Below are 20,003 nucleotides of genomic sequence, written 5' to 3'. Positions count from 1 at the left end.
CACTCTGCGTCTTTTTATGTTCATGTCCACATTAAATCCATTCCACTCACGTTATCAGGAGAATACAGTAGCCTAAAGTTTTATTTTAATCGCTTACTTTGGTCTCACTCATTGCATCCAAATAACAGAAATAGCAAACTCCAAGTTATGGTAGGGTAAGTTAAGCTATAAGCACATAGTCAATTAAACATGAAGAAAAACACTTTAGGCACACTTTTTGAAACTATTTCAGCTTGTGTAGGTCTATCAGTGCTTTCTGAACATATTGAACACACTTTTAGAAATACCATGATAATACCGAAAACCGTGATAATTTTGGTCACTATAACTGTGAGGTTAAATTTTCATACAGTTACATCCCTAACACACACACACACACACACACACAAACAGGCATAGGATAAGCACACACACATATGCTATACACATAGATAAGCTAACGTACATGCTTCCCTTATGAGTACATAAAGCCACACAAATATCAACACACGTTTGAAAAACACATGTATGCTGATTGACCACAGGCAACACAAACACAAAGCTGACTCAATTTAGTTCTCCTCAAAGGCAGATACAAGAAAAATTCAGGGCCCACAAGGCTACACATACATACACACACTGTTACACTAATATATACTTCCCCAATACTCAATAAACACACAAAGGTGTATAAACACACACTACCCCAGTAGGGGCAATGTGGTAACAAGCTGCTGGGACTCAAGGATTATATGCAGTCATAGGTGTCACTAACTCACTCGTTTGGTCAATAACTCATTCTTTCCCTTACTCTCACCATTCACTTACTCACTCAATAACTCACTTACACAGTCATCTTCTCAATAACTTATTCATGCACTCAATCACCATTCACTCACTCACTCAATAACTCACTTACACAGTCATCTTCTCAATATCTTATTCATGCACTCAATCACCATTAACTTCCTTACTCACTCACTCACTCAATAACTCACTTACACAGTCATCTTCTCAATAACTTATTCATGCACTCAATCACCACTCACTCACTCACTCACTCACTCACTCACTCACTCACTCAATAACTCACTTACACAGTCATCTTCTCAATAACTTATTCATGCACTCAATCACCATTCACTCACTCACTCACTCACTCGCTCACTCAATAACTAACTTACACAGTCATCTTCTCAATAACTTATTCATGCACTCAATCACCATTCACTCACTCACTCACTCACTCAATAACTCACTTACACAGTCATCTTCTCAATAACTTATTCATGCACTCAATCACCATTCACTCACTCACTCACTCAATAACTCACTTACACAGTCATCTTCTCAATAACTTATTCATGCACTCAATCACCATTCACTCACTCACTCACTCACTCACTCACTCACTCAACAACTCACTTACACAGTCATCTTCTCAATAACTTATTCATGCACTCAATCACCATTCACTCACTCACTCACTCAATAACTCACTTACACAGTCATCTTCTCAATAACTTATTCATGCACTCAATCACCATTCACTCACTCACTCACTCACTCACTCAATAACTCACTTACACAGTGGTTTTCTCAATAACTTATTCATGCACTCAATCACCATTCACTCACTCACTCACTCACTCACTCACTCACTCACTCAATAACTCACTTACACAGTCATCTTCTCAATAACTTATTCATGCACTCAATCACCATCCACTCACTCACTCACTCAATAACTCACTTACACAGTCATCTTCTCAATAACTTATTCATGCACTCAATCACCATCCACTCACTCACTCACTCAATAACTCACTTACACAGTCATCTTCTCAATAACTTATTCATGCACTCAATCACCATTCACTCACTCACTCACTCAATAACTCACTTACACAGTCATCTTCTCAATAACTTATTCATGCACTCAATCACCATTCACTCACTCACTCACTCACTCACTCACTCACTCAACAACTCACTTACACAGTCATCTTCTCAATAACTTATTCATGCACTCAATCACCATTCACTCACTCACTCACTCACTCACTCACTCAATAACTCACTTACACAGTCATCTTCTCAATAACTTATTCATGCACTCAATCACCATTCACTCACTACTCACTCACTCAATAACTCACTTACACAGTCATCTTCTCAATAACTTATTCATGCACTCAATCACCATTCACTCACTCACTCACTCACTCACTCAATAACTCACTTACACAGTGGTTTTCTCAATAACTTATTCATGCACTCAATCACCAATCACTCATCCACTCTCACTCACTCCTCAATAACTCAATAACTTACACAGTCATCTTCTCAATAACTTATTCATGCACTCAATCACCATCCACTCACTCACTCACTCAATAACTCACTTACACAGTGGTTTTCTCAATAACTTATTCATGCACTCAATCACCATTCACTCACTCACTCAATAACTCACTTACACAGTCATCTTCTCAATAACTTATTCATGCACTCAATCACCATCCACTCACTCACTCACTCACTCAATAACTCACTTACACAGTCATCTTCTCAATAACTTATTCATGCACTCAATCACCATTCACTTACTCACTCACTCAATAACTCACTCACACAGTGGTTTTCTCAATAACTCAATAATTCACGCACCCACACCATTCACTTACATTCATCTTCTCAATAACTCACTCACTCATTCCTCACTCACTCACTCACTCAATAACTCACTTACAAGGTCATCACTCTCTCACTTAATTACTCTTTCATTAACGTACTTACTCAATCAGTCAGTCACTCACTCTCTAACTACCTTACTCACTTAGTTATCTTACTCACTCACTCACTTATTCACTCACTCACTCAAACAGGCATCTCACTCACTTGCTTTCTTACTCAGTAAACTCACTCACTCACTCACTTACTGTACTCACTCACTTGCTTTCTTACTCAGTAAACTCACTCACTCACTTGCTTTCTCACTCAGTAAACTCACTCACTCACTCACTCACTCACTCACTCACTCATTCATCTTTTCCCTTCACTCACTCCCTCCTTCCCTCCCTCACTCACTCACCATCTCGTCTGTTGAGTTTGGCAAAGTAAGAGGACTGGCTGCTGGAGGATGTTGAGGAGCTCTCAAACGACGTCGGAGGCAAGGCCGCCACCAGTGGGCCGTTGCAGTAATCTAGAAGGAGGAGAAAAACCAAAAACTATTTAACACAACATTTAACATCTCTCTCTCTCTCTCTCTCTCTCTCTCTCTCTCTCTCTCTCTCTCTCTCTCTCTCTGTAGGCCATAGAACATGGCAAAGGAAAGAGTGGGGAAAAAAAACTCCAGTCCTCTTACATCTGTTATCAGATAGCAGACAACATCTATCAGACCCGTGTGTGTGGCCATCTGTGGAGACGAGCAGGGGGGCTCGGGGATGAAAGTGGGTTTTGAAGCACGCCGAGATCCCATTCCAGCCCTGCTCGCACCGAGCTGATTACGCAGCCAATTAACCTTTCAAAAGCCTCCTGAACAAGCGAGACATCAAATGGCATCGCTCTCTGTTTTACAAATGGAGTCCAAATTTCAAGAGGAAAGACAAAGGGAGAGAGAAAGAAAGAGAGAGAAAGAAAGAGAGAGGCATAGAGAGAAAAAGAGATGGAGGGGTGGGAGGAGGTATAAAGAGAGAGGGAGAGAGCTATAGGGATGGAGGGAGTAAATAAGAGAGGGGGAGGAGAGAGATAAAGAGAGGAAAGAAATGAGAGATAAAGACAAAACTATAGAGGGATGGAGAGAGTGAGGTGAGAGGAAGGGGGGACAGAGCGATTGAGATGGAAAGATTGAGTAGGAAAGAGAGAGAGTGACAGAGAGAGTGAAAATAAGTTAGAGCATAAATGAAAGTGAGAAAGAAAATGGAACAGAAGCAGAGTGAACGAGTGTGAAAAAGAGAGAGATGGCAATAATGAATAAAGAAGTCGTTCTAAGGTCAGAAGGAGAATGGCCTGAAGCTATCAGTGCCCTCTGTTACACACACACACACACACACACACACACACACACACATATGCGCACACACACACACACACACACACACACTCACACTCCTGCCAGCTTCAGTGAGACTTCAGAGAGAGCATACTATAGCTCAGCGGACCACAGATCGCCCGGTTCCTGGCTTTCAACGACCTTCCCACCCCCCGAGTACCCCCCTCCCCTCCCAATCACCACTTTGCCTCTCATCTACAGAGGGAGAAAAGCTAATTAGAACTCGCCAACAGCTCGGATGTGCAGGGGAGAGCAAATATGTGGGCTTCTTTCATCACACCCCTCATCACAACCCCGGGCGTGTTTAACTTCTGGACAATATCTTTCTCTCTTTCTTTCTGTCTTTCTGAACGTGATGGACTGAGACGGCGGTTCCTTTCAGGTGGATAACCTGCATCAGTGGACAGAGAGCCGGACGGCATAGGGACTCATACATATGAATGTGGGCAGCCACACAAACAAGCATGTTCTCCCCCCCGCACACTGCGGCCAACCCACACTGTGCCCAGCCGTGGCAAACCCCCGACGAGTCCGACTCCGCCTGAGTCTCTGTTCAGCGCACAGAGCTCAGACACGATGGAAATGCAAAACAAGAAGAAGGAGGGTGGGGTAGGGGAATTATCTCACTCCCCTGCGCCGCGGGACTGAGAAAACAGTTAGCTCATCCACCTGCTCTTCACTGCAGTCTCTTCACGCCACTCGCACAAACACACACATAGACACACACACACACACACAGACATAGATACACACAGCTTCCACACAAACTTAAGTGTGCACACATTCACATAACAGATCCAAATTTACACACATCCTCCTGATACACACACACTCAGTAGCACATATAAGACACACACACACACACATGCACTCAAGTATACACACATGCACACACACATTCCACTCACACACACACACACACACAGATTCTTGCAGAGTGTTTCCCTGGCGGCAGCTGGTTCAGACACATTTGCCTGCGGTAGCCCTTCGCCCTTGTGTGTGTGTCCCTGTGTGGAGGAGGTGCGACTCCCCCCCTTCCCCTCCCCTCCCCTCTGCTCCGCTCCTCTCCCCTGTGATGTGTCCCCCTGCGTGGAGGAGGTGTGACTGGCCCAAGCTGAGCAGAGTGGGGCCTGAGAAACCAGGTTAATGAGCTAGAGATGGAGTCTGAGGAAACACAAGTCTACTCGCCTCATCATCAACACGGAACCGAGGGGCTATGCACACACACACACACACACGCACGCACGCACACACACACACACAGCCAGTCATCTAAAAACGGGTAGAGAAAAACAGCCCTCAGAAACCACATCAAACAGCCACGTCACCAGGCACAAAGAAACACTAAATGTGCTGATGTGCCTGTCAGAAGCTATAAGCTCACAAGACAGAGTGTGTGTGTGTGTGTGTGTGTGTGAAAGTCAAAAAAAGAATAATACACACATCTGGGGACACACTTACAAGGCGATGCAAGGCAAGACTAAAAATGGCAAGAAAGCATCGCAGCGCTGCCAAAGGCAGTTTAGATGATTCACGGCTCATTGGACTGTTAAAATCCCTTTTCGTGTTTTTAAAAATGTGCAACGTATAATTGCACCCGCCGAGATCACACCTCAACCTTGTCAGAACAATACGTGGTGGTAGATATCCGTGGTTTCTTACGCAAGCTAAGGAGGGAGAGGAAGCTCAAATGTACGGGGGATTAAACATTCATGTTTACAGAATGCCCTCCTCCCTTAGTCAGCAGCAATACATCCACCTCCCCAAAACCACCCCTGGTCCCACAAACGTACTGCTCTGTCTGCCCAGGTGTTTAGCAGCTACTTGGGCCAACTCCCGGCGTTTGGTCTCTCAGATGTTTCGCCACCATGCGTCACGGCCGGAAACCACCGAGGCTTCCTCCGGTGAGGTTGAGACGGTGTGACATGACGGCGGCTGCCACACATTAAACATGCATTGGCCTCCCTCGCTTGCTCCAGCCTAATGCACGAGCCGGGGCTGTCTACTGCTGCTGCAGCTGCTGCTGCTGCACTGCGCTCCACTCTGCTGTGCTGTGCTGTGCTGAGTTTAAACAGTCCAAAGCTCCCACAAGTGTGGCTTAAAAGAATGAGAGGATGGCTATTAGAGGATGCTCACCCCTGTCGCCACGGCTACTGCTGCACACACAGCCACCACCGTCACGCCGTTCCCGTTTGATGCTGAACGCTAATCTCATGCTCTGTTTGATGGAGAAGCTGTGCATCAGGCCGCGGCGTGAACCTCCATTTTCTCCTCACCACCTCCTTCTCTCCAATTCTCTCTTTCTCTCCCCCGAGCTTCTCTCTCTATCCTCCTCTTTTCCTTCTCTCCTAATCTATCATTCTCTCTCTCTCGTTCTCCAGCGTCCACCATTCACTTGTCTCTCTACTCCTCTTTTTCTCTTTCTTTCTCACACACACACACGCACATACACACACACACACAGGTGCTCCCACTAGCATTTTTCTTTCTTTTTTTTGTTTTATTTTCAGCTTTAATGGTTTATGGCTATGCCTCCTGACCTGGGCTTGGCATGGTGAAGGCTCCACTCTAATGTAATCCCTAAGAGGCTTTTTGCACCTTACAACCAACACCACCGCTGCACACACACATTTATAAAGTGAGAGAGACAGAGAGACATGGAGAGAGAGAAGGAGAAAGAGAGGAAAGGAGAGAGATACATATATATTTATATATATATAGAGAGAGAGAGAGAGAGAGAGACAAAGAAAGAGAGAGAAAGAGAGGGAGAGCGAGATAGAGACAAAGAATGTGTGATTCACAGTCTGTTCTGGTAATCAAAATGCTGCTGGGGGTTTCTCACTGTGGGAAGAACATGCATCTTTCATGGTGTGCAAGCCTCTATCCAGCCTCTATGAGGCTACTAGTGAGCTACCTGCAGAACTCATGCGGTCAAGGTAACACACACACACACACACACACACGTACACATACACACACTCACTCACTCACACACACACACACACACACACACACACATGCTTGCATACATAAACTGTACATACACACACACACACACACACACACACGGTGCTGAATAGATTTCCTAACAAATCTGTTGCAGAGATGTTATTGCCTGATGTGTGTTTAACGTGCAGGTGGATAAGGGGGTGCAATGAGAGGCTTCCTCTTGAGAATGTGCATACAGGCACTCCGGAACACAGACAAGCAGATGCGCTCTGAAACAGAACACAGAACACTGAACTCAACGCCGAGCCTTTATTGGTGGACGATTACGCCTCTGAACCAACACAGGGAGCAATGGGAGAGCTAGCGGCTCACTGCACTCTCTTCATCTATTCTCTACAGTACAACGGGTTCCATGCCTCTGTATGTATGTATGTATGTATGTATGTATTGTGCATGTCTGTTTGTATGTCTGTCTCTATTAAAGCGTATGTATGTGTCTCTATGCACGGGATGTACTGTATGTCTGCCTGTGTGTCTGTTAACATAAATAATTAATTAACACATTTATTATGCCTTAAATTCTAGAAATGAAATCTCTGCATATCTATGCATACCAATGACTGTCTATATATAGTCATGCATGAATACAAATACCACTACAAAGCTAAATATGTACAAATATGAAATAGCATTAGGTCATTACGTTTTTTCCGTTTGTTTACACACTAAAATAAAAATTTCCACACAATTTGCAAAATTCTACTCCAAGGAGCAAAACACCTCCACAGATTAGCACAACATTACACACAATGTCTGCTTCACCCTTTTTGCAAAACATTTGCAAACACAGATAAGGATTGTGAGGTTACTTCCTTGTCATTACAAAGCCCCGGATCGCCAATGACCACACTAATGAACGAATTGGATAATCACATCCACCAGTTGTGGAAGCACACATGTGCTAATTTGAAAACGCAGCACTCAGGTGTGCTATAAAAGGCAGCAGTTGAGTTCACCTGTCTTCAACAAAAATGGAAGGAGCTAGAAGAAGAAGAAGAGTGATAATGAGAGGGGGAGCTCAAAGAGGAGATGAAGGAGGTAGAGGAAGAGGAGAAGGAGGTAGAGGAGGCCCAGGTAGAGGAAGATGAGAAGAAGGAGATAGAGGAAGAGGCAGACAGAGAGATGATGAATAGTTACACTATTCTTGTTGCTTAGTTTTTCTTCAGAGTCAAAGTTTATGTACTTCATGCAGTAATTTTTATTTGTCTACAGATTTTATTTGTTTCATTGATTTCATTGTTGGTTGATTACTGTAACTGATTATGGTAAGAAATACTTGAAATAAATTGAAATAAATACTTGAAATATTCAGTCTGCAGCATCAGGGTTGTGCAGTGCTTGGTAGGTTTATAGTAGGCCTATTTGTGTACATTCTGACTACAGTATATCTCAAACTAATCATGAAGAATGTCGTGGGTTTGTCACTATTGCCATCTAAATTATCCCTTACATAACAATGTCTGGCCAAAAATCTAGCACATGCTATTTCCTAAAATTAGTTTTTTTACAAACGTGTTTTTTATTTATCACAGCAGTGTGGAACTGGCGGCAATAGTGTCTGATCATTGAGGACTGTGTTGGTTAAATGAAAACTAATAGCATTTTCACAAATATGTGTATATGTTTTGACTGAAGTGTGTATGTTTTGACTGAAGTGTGTCATTTTGCAAACAATCTAGGAATTATGCAAATTGAGTGTGGTGTTTGGATAATTGTGATTATATTTTGAAAAAAAAAAACACGGTTTTCAAAATTGCGTGTAAACAATTGAAAAAAACTGTAATACTTTGTTAATGCTTACCTTTGTATTTCATTGATTAAATTATTTCAGTAATTTAATGACTAGTAGTAAAATTGTAGAAATTAAATGTAATATTACTTAATATTGAAGCAAACTAGTGCTCTCTCTTTCTCTCTCTCTCCCCCCTTGTGTGTGTGTGTGTGTGTGTGTGTGTGTGTGTGTGTGTGTGTGTGTTCATGCCTGCATCTGATTATAGCAATAGTAATATCATCATCATTATCATCATATAAAGCTATACGAGCTATTGCCCTATAGTGTTGATGTCATGTAGCCTGGCTCCACCTGTCTACGTACTTCAGCTCAATTTCATTTTCCTACAGTACTCCCAGGCTAGGTGTCATGCCCCCTCATGTCAAAGTTCAGATCATGTGAGGTCAAACTCTGATCATTTCCGTTCCGTGACCCTTGTGCTCCCTTGATTGAAAGTAGCATGAGGACATGCCCTAAATCGAAGCCCTTTAATTACTCAAGCATTGAATGACAGCACCAGACACATGTAAGATCTGTTTAATCATGTTCTCCGAGATAAAGCCACCCGCCAACATGTGGGCAGATTAAAGCATGAGGACTGGGGCCGCGCTAATGCTATCCCTAACTCCATTTGCCTGCAGCTTTTCAGGATAAAATGACTGGTTGAGACACAGCAACCCGGCTATTCGTATTGATTAAGAAGAGAAAACACATTCAATTTTCATCTCCCCCGCCCTCTCTTTTGTTTCTCTCTCGATCGAAGCTGCGCAGTACAATCGGATATCTATCGGTAAAGGAAATGTGGAGACGTTATTCATTACGATGTGTTAATTAACCGCGAGTTCCTCGGCCACACTTCCTCACCACGCTTACGGCATGTGCAAATTTAATCTGACCTGGTTTGACTGCTGCTGCTCCGCTGGCTGGCTAGGAGCTGTGCGGATGATGCAAGACTGAGCATGAGTGGATCAGGTTTCTTATCTGATGAAGACTTGCGGTAAAACTCATCCTGATTCTTCTCAAGAAACACAATGGGGGAAAAAACGCACTAGCACCAACACTTCTGGAAGGAATAACTATGTTGCCTCATCTGAAGACCAGATAAAAGGTGTAAAAGTAAAAAAAGAAAAAAAGAAATGCATTCAATGCAGCAATAACTATAGGGTGCATCTATCTGTAAGATGCTGGAAATGGCAGCAACCCAAATGGTTGAATATCAGGAAAAAAACAGCTTGCTCACGTGGACTGGTTCTTCCTTTTTAGATTCATGAGCCAAAAAAAACCCCTACTTGGACAGCCCTCCACATCCAGGGTTTTACTGTAACAATACAAATCTGTACATACTGGACTCATTCATTTTGCAGCCTCTATTCTTAATGTCACCTCAGTTTATACACAGGACTTGATTACATGGAAATCTGTTCACTAGCCACTGCTGGTACGGAAACTTGTGAGTTCCCAACGCAGTGTCCTTACAGTGCAGGCCTTTCGACAAGCATGTGTTGTTTATGTAATGTTATGGATTTATTTTGTCCTATGATGATATTCATGGGGGCATTTATTTGGTCGATCCTGTCTCTAGACAGAATTCCACTTACTGTAATATAGCCTACCTTTCATCTTACGTTTATCTGTCTGATCTAGACAGCGTATCTACACAACAACCCCATTGTTTACTGACATTAATTACTGTCAGTAATAAAGCCATTTTGGGGGCAAAGAAAAGTATCTTTGAAAGATCAAAGCAGACTGATTTATCTGTTGTCTCTCCTTTATGAAGGTAATAAGAACATTAGGCCCAGTCTACACCATAGATACACACACACACACACACACACACATACACACACACACACACAGACACACACACACACCTCAGGCCCAGTCTACACCATAGATACACACACACACACACACACACACACACACACACACACACACACACACACACACACACACACCTCAGGCCCAGTCTACACCATAGATGCATATTTGGCAAAACAGTTGCTAATAATGGGCATGAATTAAAACACTAGCCTGGTGGCCCTAGCCACGGCGCGACTGGCTGGGGCACCTACACTGTACGCCGGCAACCTGGGTTCGGTTCCCGCCCCGTGGTCCTTTCCGGATCCCACCCCGACTCTCTCTCCCATTTCCTGTCATTCTCCACTATCCTATCTCATTAAAAAAAACACTAGCCTGGTGAAATATAGCCGAGGGAATAACACACCTGTAGAGCAACTGCTAACAACACATTGATCACAGGTGCAATTCAGCAGCCGTGGCCCACTAGTTAACACTCTGGACTTGTAACCGGAGGGTTGCCGGTTCGAGCCCCGACCAGTGGGCCCTTGAGCAAGGCACCTAACCCCTCACTGCTCCCCGAGCGCCGCCGTTGTAGCAGGCAGCTCACTGTGCCGGGATTAGTGTGTGCTTCACCTCACTGTGTGTTCACTGTGTGCTGTTTTAGTGTTTCACTAATTCACTGATTGGGTTAAATGCAGAGACCAAATTTCCCTCACGGGATCAAAAAAGTATATAAAAAAATGTTAAAAAAAAATCACACACACACACACACACACACACACACGACTGGTAAGGAATTTGCATTATCTGCATTGCAAGTTGCTTTGTACCATGTGCAGCCATGTAGCATGTACTCTGCTAAAAGAGTCAATAGGAGCTGTGTGGAATATGTCTGTTTTGGCCATGAAGACCAACATGCTGTACTGTTATGAGCAAAGTATTATTAAGCACTGAACTTTATATTTAAGGTTTATCAGCATGCAATCTTCAAATATGGTTTGTTCATGTTAACTGATGCCATTAAATGACATTAGTTAAGTGAAAACTGCTGTGATGTGCTCAGCTTGGGTAGATTTATTAATAATCCGTAACACGTTAATAAACCATAGACTTCGGCATTTAACCTGACTTATGGTTTATTAATTCCTAAATTAATGGTTCATTCATGTTAACTAATGGATGGAATAATGTCCGTCAGGGAATCCCGAGTGTGGGCCATCATCTCAAGAGTTACTGGTTCATTACTCCTCATGCAAATGCTTTGAAAAATAAATGAGCATAGAGCTTTGCATAGAGAGAGAGGGGGGGGCACTACCTTTGAGTACTTTGATTTGTTCTGTTTAAACTTAGGTGTCAAACAGGCTGAAAAATAAATGTCTACAGAACTACAGAACCTATAAAATGAATACTGTTAATTTATTTATTTTTGTTAAATGATATATCATACTGGTTATTTTATTTCACTAAATGATACATCACATATATATATATATCACTTGCATGACGATACCATTATTGAGGAAGAATTTGTTGTGATGGTTTTGTATTGTTAAGATGCAGTCAGTGTTTTTAATGGTTCCACACCTACAGTTTATCTGCATTTGCATCTGCATTTGTTGATAATCTGGAGTGGCTACAAGCAGGTGGAAAACCAATCCCAGAAATTGGTCAACTGATCGCAAAGTGCAAAATATTGTACTGCTTTATTAGTCATGCCTTTCGAGCTAAATCGCTGTAAATCCAAGCATTTGTGACAACAAAAATGACTCATTCCATTTCATAATTACTTTTAGTCTCTTAATGCTATTACTTTCCATTATCAAAATAGTCTGTGAGTTTTACACATGCCACACACCAACTGCAGGTCTCCATTAGTGTCTGTTGACAGCTCATCATGACACAGCCAGACAGGGAATTGATATTCATAACATTCAATTTGTTATCTCCAACAGACCTCTGTTTAAGCGGGGTCTGAGGCCTGCAGATAGATCATCCCAGCTGCTTTAATGTCCCCCCCCTTTGATATGTTCCTGATTGGTCTATTAGCTGCCCTGTCATGAGATAGCATCGGCAATGAAATGCTTTTTATTTGCGCTGTGCAGATGTGTCTGTTGATTCAGGCAGGGAAAGGCGGCTACAGGCAGGAAAATGTAGCTGCCGGCAGGGAAAGACGTGTGGAGGTAGGGAAAGGCTTCTGCAGGCAGGGAAAGGTGGCTGCCGGCAGGAACAGGAGACGGCAGGCAGGGGCAGGGGTAGCGGCACACACGAGTCGACTAAAGAGACGGCAACCGTCCAGACTGCAGTGTGAGCCAGTGAGAGAGCGAGGGAGCCGGCCGGCGTCGCGCAAATGCACAAAGTGCCTGTGCTGCTGCTGCTGATGATGATATGAACTCTCTTATCTAGATCGCAAACAAATGCCAGATCCTGCCCTGATCTGGTCCAGATCCAGTCATGAACTGGCCCAAATCTGGCCCTGATCTGGCTCTGATTCGGCACGCTTCTGGCTCTGATCCGGCTCTGATCTATCTAGAAAGCAGACAAGCTCTTGATCCAAGTTCAAGTTTAATGTCATGCGTATTGAGAATACGATGAAATACTCTGGCTCTCACAGCCTTAAATAAAACACATACAAGACACGTCCTCACAAAGAACCAACAGCATGCATACGGTAAAATACGGGAATACAGCAACATCCGGCCACATAAAAAGTTATCACAAAAAATGTCATACCCTAACAAAGACCCAACATTATATGCACAGTAAAAAAGCACAATAAAGTAATCTGCTCCTAATCTGGCCTACGTGCAGTCAATCAGGACCTGTACAGGACCACATCTATTCCAGAGTCCCCTGCTTTCTGTGTAAAGCATCGAGTTTGTCTTTTCCAGAGATCTTCTCTAGTCAGTATTTTGGACCAGGGGCTGCAAGGCCATAATGAGGCTATTAGGGCCTCATTGTAAGTGTAAATAGCACACGATGCAGCCCTCCCTTTACAGTCCTCGCTCTGCATGGATGGGTGTGTGGATAGGAGAGAGGAAAAGCAGCTCCAACAGTGAGTCATATTATATCAGCACGGCGCTGTTTCTATTCACAGCTAGTGAATGCCGGAGGTCCATTTCAAAGCTTATTACATGCAGAAATTGTTTTCCTCCATTTGACCAGGAGCAAACGTGATGTAGACCAACTGCTAAATGAAGAAATGTTCTCTCTCTCTTTCTCTCTCTCTCTCTCTCACTCACTCTCTCGCCCCTGTATCCCTTTCAATTTTTTGTTTCAAATACAAATTGCCAGAGTCCGTGGTGAGAAAATTAGCTCTATCCACTACAGCCTAGAGCATAAAATAAAAAGTCATAATCCCTCTCAAGTGGATGCCGGCTAAATGAAATGGTGCTTGCTTTACTACTCTGTAGGTCCCCCGGTGAAACAGAGACCAGTATTTACCGTCCGAACTGATTAAAATCTCCTGTGCAAAGCAAATATAGTCGATGCAAGGATATTATTCCAGAGCTTGCCCCACTTAACACGTACTTGAGTATCCGACGACAGCAATTTGAATATACACGCCTTTGACAAAGGAATTTGGAACAAAAATGAGGATTTCGCATTAATATTTTATCGACAGAAAAGAACTTCAATATGAGGATAAATATAGAGGCCACTGGTTTCTAGGTTAACATGTCTTTCATTGGGGTGGGATGAGGAAACTATTGCACAGACTCACTCTTATCCCTAATGTCTTTAATACATCCTGTCTCTTTGAATAAACAGTAAGTACATTGCGAACTCTGCTGCTAGCATCAGAGGGAGATTTGTTTACAAGATGTTACATCTAAAATATGGAGTAATCATCAGACAGGGAAGAGTGCATTTACATGTTCTTCTTCTCCCAAAGCAAAGAGGACAACAAGGAGACAGAAGCGGAGGTAGGTAGGGGGGGTGAAATGCTTTGCATGTGTTGCAGGTGAAAATGGAGATATGACCCTCTTTTGAAACTGTTTTCTGTGTGGTGAGGAGAGTGATTCATGCTAGTCAGTATATGATTGAGAGAGAGAAAGAGAGAGAGATTCTGAAACTGAACAGTTTTTCTCATATATGTTCCATTAAAACCTATTCATGTACCGTACACTGAAAACAAAAAATGGCCTTGCTTGAGATCTGGCCTTGCTTGAGATCTGGGCCGTATCACTCAACTGCTGCTGTTTTCTGTTGTGCATGGTATGTGTGTATGTGTACATGTTTGTGTGTGTGTGTGTGTGTGTGTGTGTGTGTGCTTAGGGATGTAGGCTTTAGCTTGCAGTACAACCGCTGGGTGAAAGTGAGGGTGGGGGGTGGGTGTGTGGGTGGCTCTCCATGAGTATTCGGCCGGCTCTCCCGCCACACATACACACAACTGCCTGATTCATCCAATTAATTCTGGAGCCAGGAAAGAGAAGTAATTATTTAAATCAGGTGGAGAGTGTGCTTCTGTTTGTGTATGTGCGTGCGTGTGTGTATGTGTGTGTGTGTGTGAGGGGGTGGGGGTAGTGGTGGCAGCAAATACCTGCAGGACATGCGGCGCCAGCTGGGTGCAGCCCAAACTGGCATCCTGCGGGCATCCAATGGGCACCCCAGCGCTGCTGAGCTGAGCACGCCTCATTTGCATCGACACTTTAGGGAGCGCATTTATTTGGACTCTGGATCTGGGATTGGGACTGTGTCACTACACACAATGTGACAAAAGCAGGCGGCGGCGGCAGTGGGGGCATCACGCGCACAGATGCACAGATGCAGAGTGAGAGCGTTTGCTGTTAGTGCTGAGCTCAGAGGTTAATCTGGCAGGCAGGATATAGACTGATGGGTGTGCGCCTCCCGGCTATGCTGTTAGTTGCTTTGGATGAAAGGGTATGATTCATTTGGAAGAAAGACAGAGAGAAGCAGTTTAAAGAGAGAAAGAGAGAGGGGGGAGAGGAGGGTGGGGAGAGAAAGAGAAATGACGGGAGGGAGGAAGGAAAACTAAATAAATGAAAGAAAGAAAGTAAGATGGAAAGAAAGATAGAAAGAAAGAAGAAAGAAAGAAAGAAAGAAAGAAAGAAAGAAAGAGTCCCCTGATGTGGATTAGAGGACCTCTCAGTGTTCTTCACATTGTTTCATGCTCACTGTAGCACATCTCTTCAGTATTGGCAGGCTGTATAGGCCAGCACCTCCTCCTGTACTGTGAATGACCCCCCTGATCAAAACAAAACAATTCAAGCAAGTGTATCCTTTATTGGGCTCTATGGAGGTTGGAGTGGGCAGAGGAGGCCCGGGTAATGAGAGGAAACGGGCCACAAATCTCCCCCGTGTAGACCCTTTCGCCCACTCCGCAGCGCACAGCACAGCGTCCACTTTTTGAGCCGGCGATCCATTTGACACTTGTGCTGCCGACTCAGAGACAGTTATTGGATTGGAAAGTGATCCAGTGGCCAGGCGATGACTTCCACTCCACTCGGGGGAGAAGAAGCAGCCTGCGGCAAGCCTAGCTGACAGAGATATTACTCTGTCCCTGGCCACCGTCCATTCAATCCCGCGGCTCCCTCGGAACACTGCAGGCATGTGAATGCCCTCACTCACTCAGTCATTCATTCATACACACACACTTAAACACATGCACACACACACTCTCTCTCTCTCTCACACACACACTCTCTCTCTGACACACACACACACACACTTAAGACAAACACACACAAACACACACACACACACAGAAGTTGCCAATGTATCATGTCTGCACAAATTACATTAACGATGGCAATTACAACGGGTGCAGTTGTTTAGATTTTACAAGAACAACAGTTTGGAGTTAACCTGCACATCACCTGCAACCTGCCACCATCTTGGACAGGAAGTGACACACATTCAAGACACACACTCACACACACATTCAAGACATACACACATAAACACACACCAATCATGCTTGCACATATCTTTATTCTACGAGACTGTTATCTGTGAAAATACTAAGTAGCAAACACAACTTTTTTTGTCACATTGCAGTGTGATAACTCGGTTGGTCCTTAACTTGTTTGAGAAGTTAATTAAAGAGGGTTTTTGATTTCCTTCCCGCAAAGTCATCAGACAGGCAGGCGAGACTGGCACAATCAAAGCTAAATCTAGGCCACAGACTAAACCATTTTTGCGGCACAGAGATGTGATTTTCATCCTGTTCCATGCGCTTTACATTCCGTGCCGCACACACTCTCCCTGGAAGAGTCATAAACAAAAAATGCCAGAGCCCAGCAGCCGTCCCAAACAGTCCATCACTGGCCGCTGTCTTGGCACCGGTTAAGAAGGGCTCTTTGAAAAGCCTGCAGTATGAAAGGACACCATTAAAGTGACAATATCTCCTTTTAAAACTGTTTATGAATGTGTTTTTTTCCTCTGTGAGAATGTCAAGCCAATGCCATTCTCCATCTGCTCTGAAGCCTGTCTCATCTTGAAGAATCAGAGCTTGTCTGAAAATCCTTTTCACGGTCTCATTATCTGATTACAATCTGAAATGAGGTCTTTGTCAAGATATTTAACACAATTTTGAGGCCGCAATTGTGGTGTGGGGTGTGTGTGTGGGTGTGAGCGTGCTGTGTGAAACAAGTTAAATATTAGCAGTGCAAAATGCAGATGATGAAACGTTTGCAGCTTTCACGAGTTGTCGGTGTGTGTCTGAACGCTTTGGAAAGGTGGGATGTAGACCGAGCGCGCATAATTAGACATGCAAAAAGGCCAGCGGAGAGTCTTTGATCTTTTTTCAAAATGCTCCAGACACTGTGCACATTGTGGTAGATAGCACCTGTGAGAGGGAGCCTGCCTTACGTGCTCAGCACACACCCCACAACAAACACGTATTAATTAATAAGAACAAGCAAAATTAAAAAAAAAGTAAATGAATAAAATGACAGCACATCTGCTTCTGTGGCAAGATCCCAGAGTAATTACTGTATGTATGACTTTGTTAGTACTGAAATCACCAAAAGGAATCATCAAAGCAAGTAGCAACTCCACGAACACAGCTATGGATTGGTTAGCCAGCTGAACTTGGTGCTCGTGGCTTAACAGAGTATCCAGATCCTGCCATGGTTTCTAGCCAATGGTCATTGTTCGTGACAGAGCATGACTTTATGGAAATGTATGCTCATTAAACCTTTGTCTGTGTTGCTGAAGTAGTAATTGTGTGAATTGGTGGTATGGCTTTGGAGAAAACATAATTCATTATAATGGGGGGGGGCACAGATTAGGCCTAATTTCTGCCTTCAAACATTTACGTAACAACGCATTCACGTGTTTGTTGATTAGATTTTTTTTATGTACTTCAGGCATTTCAACAATATGTTGAGGTAGCTAATACTTGGCAGACTGTCTCAAATCACTGGGCCTTTAAGTGTCACGCAGGATTTTTGCTTTCGGAAGATATTTTCCGGTGGATGGGGAATTCATCACTGTTACCCAAGTTAAGACGGATATGTGGGATGGACGTGTGGGAATTGTCACGCTCGATTGAAACAGTTACACTCAATTTATCTCAAGATATCTGCATGCTTCACACGGGCACGGCTGGAAATGCTTGACATCACAAGCTGGGATGTCGTGCGCTTATCTGGTTTCTCAATAACGATATCACCGTGACCGAGGAATATTCAATGTTCTGCTTCAAAAATCAACTTGGCATGCATTGCCTAAATACTGTGGGGGCGTTCTCTTGGCCGGGAATGGAAACCTTACTGGATCGATCTTGAGCGTGCGCGGGGAGACAGTGTACCCTAGCGACACTGCCCGAGTAATGCGACACAATATAAGGTGTCTAAAATCACATAGCAATATGCCTTCAGAATTGTTGCCTACGAGATATTTCTTCAGAGACTGATCCGGGTTTCACTTGCAGGACAGTATTGTTTGAAGCGTAATGATATGGTTCTATGGCTGGCTGGATTGGCGGGACTATAAATAAATTAAGCCAGAGGCAAACCGCTGTTGTCAAGGTTTAAATGTGAAATAACAATATACCGTCTTGCACAGTTCAGAGAAGTCCGTTGTAAATAACGCTGCCGTGAGCTACTTGTCATTCAATGGAATGACTACACTTAATTGAACTTTACCAGATCAATCATGTTTACAACGTGAAGGTGAACGAGAGCGAAGGAGCGAGAGCAGAGTATATTGGAAGTATATTGGGAGAGAGAGAGGGCACCCAATAGTGAGAGAGAAAGAGAGACGGATGTCTGCGCAACACTCAGAGATCCAATTCTTCAGAGGCTGCATTTTTAAGGTCACTCCTAAAGGCCAGTGTTCCTGCGTCTGCACCGCGTCTGTCCCTCAGAAAACTGCCCAATTTGGAATTGTTGCCAGTGCCCTCATTAAATCTAGCACCCCTGTGACACACTAGGCATGAATAAGGAAGCTATAAGAAGGCTCGTCTCTTTAGATGGGGGAAGGCGGGTATCAATAAGAGACTCATGCACAGTTTATCTTTTTTAGAGTTCGAAACCAAGCCACGCACAAATTTAACTTTTCCATCTGTGACAAATGTTGTAACGCGGTATATTCGTAGATGTTAGCGCATGGTAAATGTGTCTGGCTTACAGCAAGGGTACGTACCCTAATATACAGTTTGTATTGTTTTTAAACTCACACCACGACATGACATACATCAGCAATTACATCAAACATGTCACAGAGTTACTTACAGTTGTTGGCTGCCAGTGCGGAACCTAAAGCGGACAGCATCGTCACACTAAATGCATACAGCCAGGACACACTCCGCGAATCCATCTTCACGCATAACACGAGGCTTATCCAAGTCGCGCTATATCCTTGGTTTGTAGAAAATAGCTCCAATAGTGCGTCGTCTCCCAAAGGTTTAGTTCCAGTGGTTTGTGTGCGCTAGCACCGAGCCAGTCTTGCTAGTGATGAAAGAACGGAGACACTCCCCCGTAGATGCTCTTAAAGACATACGTTGTTCAGAGGGGCATGCTCTCACCGTGAAAAGCTGATGGTAACATTTCTGCCAGATTTCTGAGGTGGGTGGATTTTCAGGAGATTAAAAAAAAGACGAGCGAGCACACGCTATTGGTTGCTGTAGCGTTCCCTTTCCGTGCAATCAGCAAAATACCTTCACACTCATTCAACCTGCGCGAAGCCGTCCGTCCTGTCCCTATCACAAGTTATATGAAGTGAACCTGTAAGCTGGTGGGAGAAGAGAGGGTGGTGGAGGACTAGCATATACTGTTAAAACGACGCGAGAGAGAGAGAGAGAGAGAGAGAGCAGTGTTTGAAAAACAGCGTTAATTCAGCACCATGGACAGCGCTAACTCCTATCACCAAACTCCCTGGAATTCCTTTTCGACGTGCGTGCTGTGCATTTGTCCTTGA

At 43.8% G+C, this 20,003-nt stretch overlaps 1 protein-coding gene across 1 annotated transcript in view; it reads right to left on the bottom strand.

The window, feature by feature from the left end:
- Positions 1 to 19,780, bottom strand: part of cntnap5b (contactin associated protein family member 5b) — a 63,696-nt gene extending 43,916 nt beyond the window's left edge. Inside the window, exons 1-2 of the mRNA XM_048234285.1 lie at positions 19,319 to 19,780; positions 3,074 to 3,184 (exon numbers count right to left, since the gene is read on the bottom strand). Coding sequence (XP_048090242.1) covers positions 3,074 to 3,184; positions 19,319 to 19,403 — 196 coding nt within the window. The 5' untranslated portion in view covers positions 19,404 to 19,780. The remainder of the gene's footprint in view (positions 1 to 3,073; positions 3,185 to 19,318) is intronic.
- Between the last annotated feature and the right edge of the window lie 223 nt (positions 19,781 to 20,003).

This window comes from Alosa alosa, chromosome 23, assembly GCF_017589495.1.
Source record: "Alosa alosa isolate M-15738 ecotype Scorff River chromosome 23, AALO_Geno_1.1, whole genome shotgun sequence".
Classification (NCBI taxonomy): domain Eukaryota; kingdom Metazoa; phylum Chordata; class Actinopteri; order Clupeiformes; family Clupeidae; genus Alosa; species Alosa alosa.
Note: the sequence above shows the minus strand (reverse complement) of the source record. Positions and strands in the feature narration are given on the sequence as shown.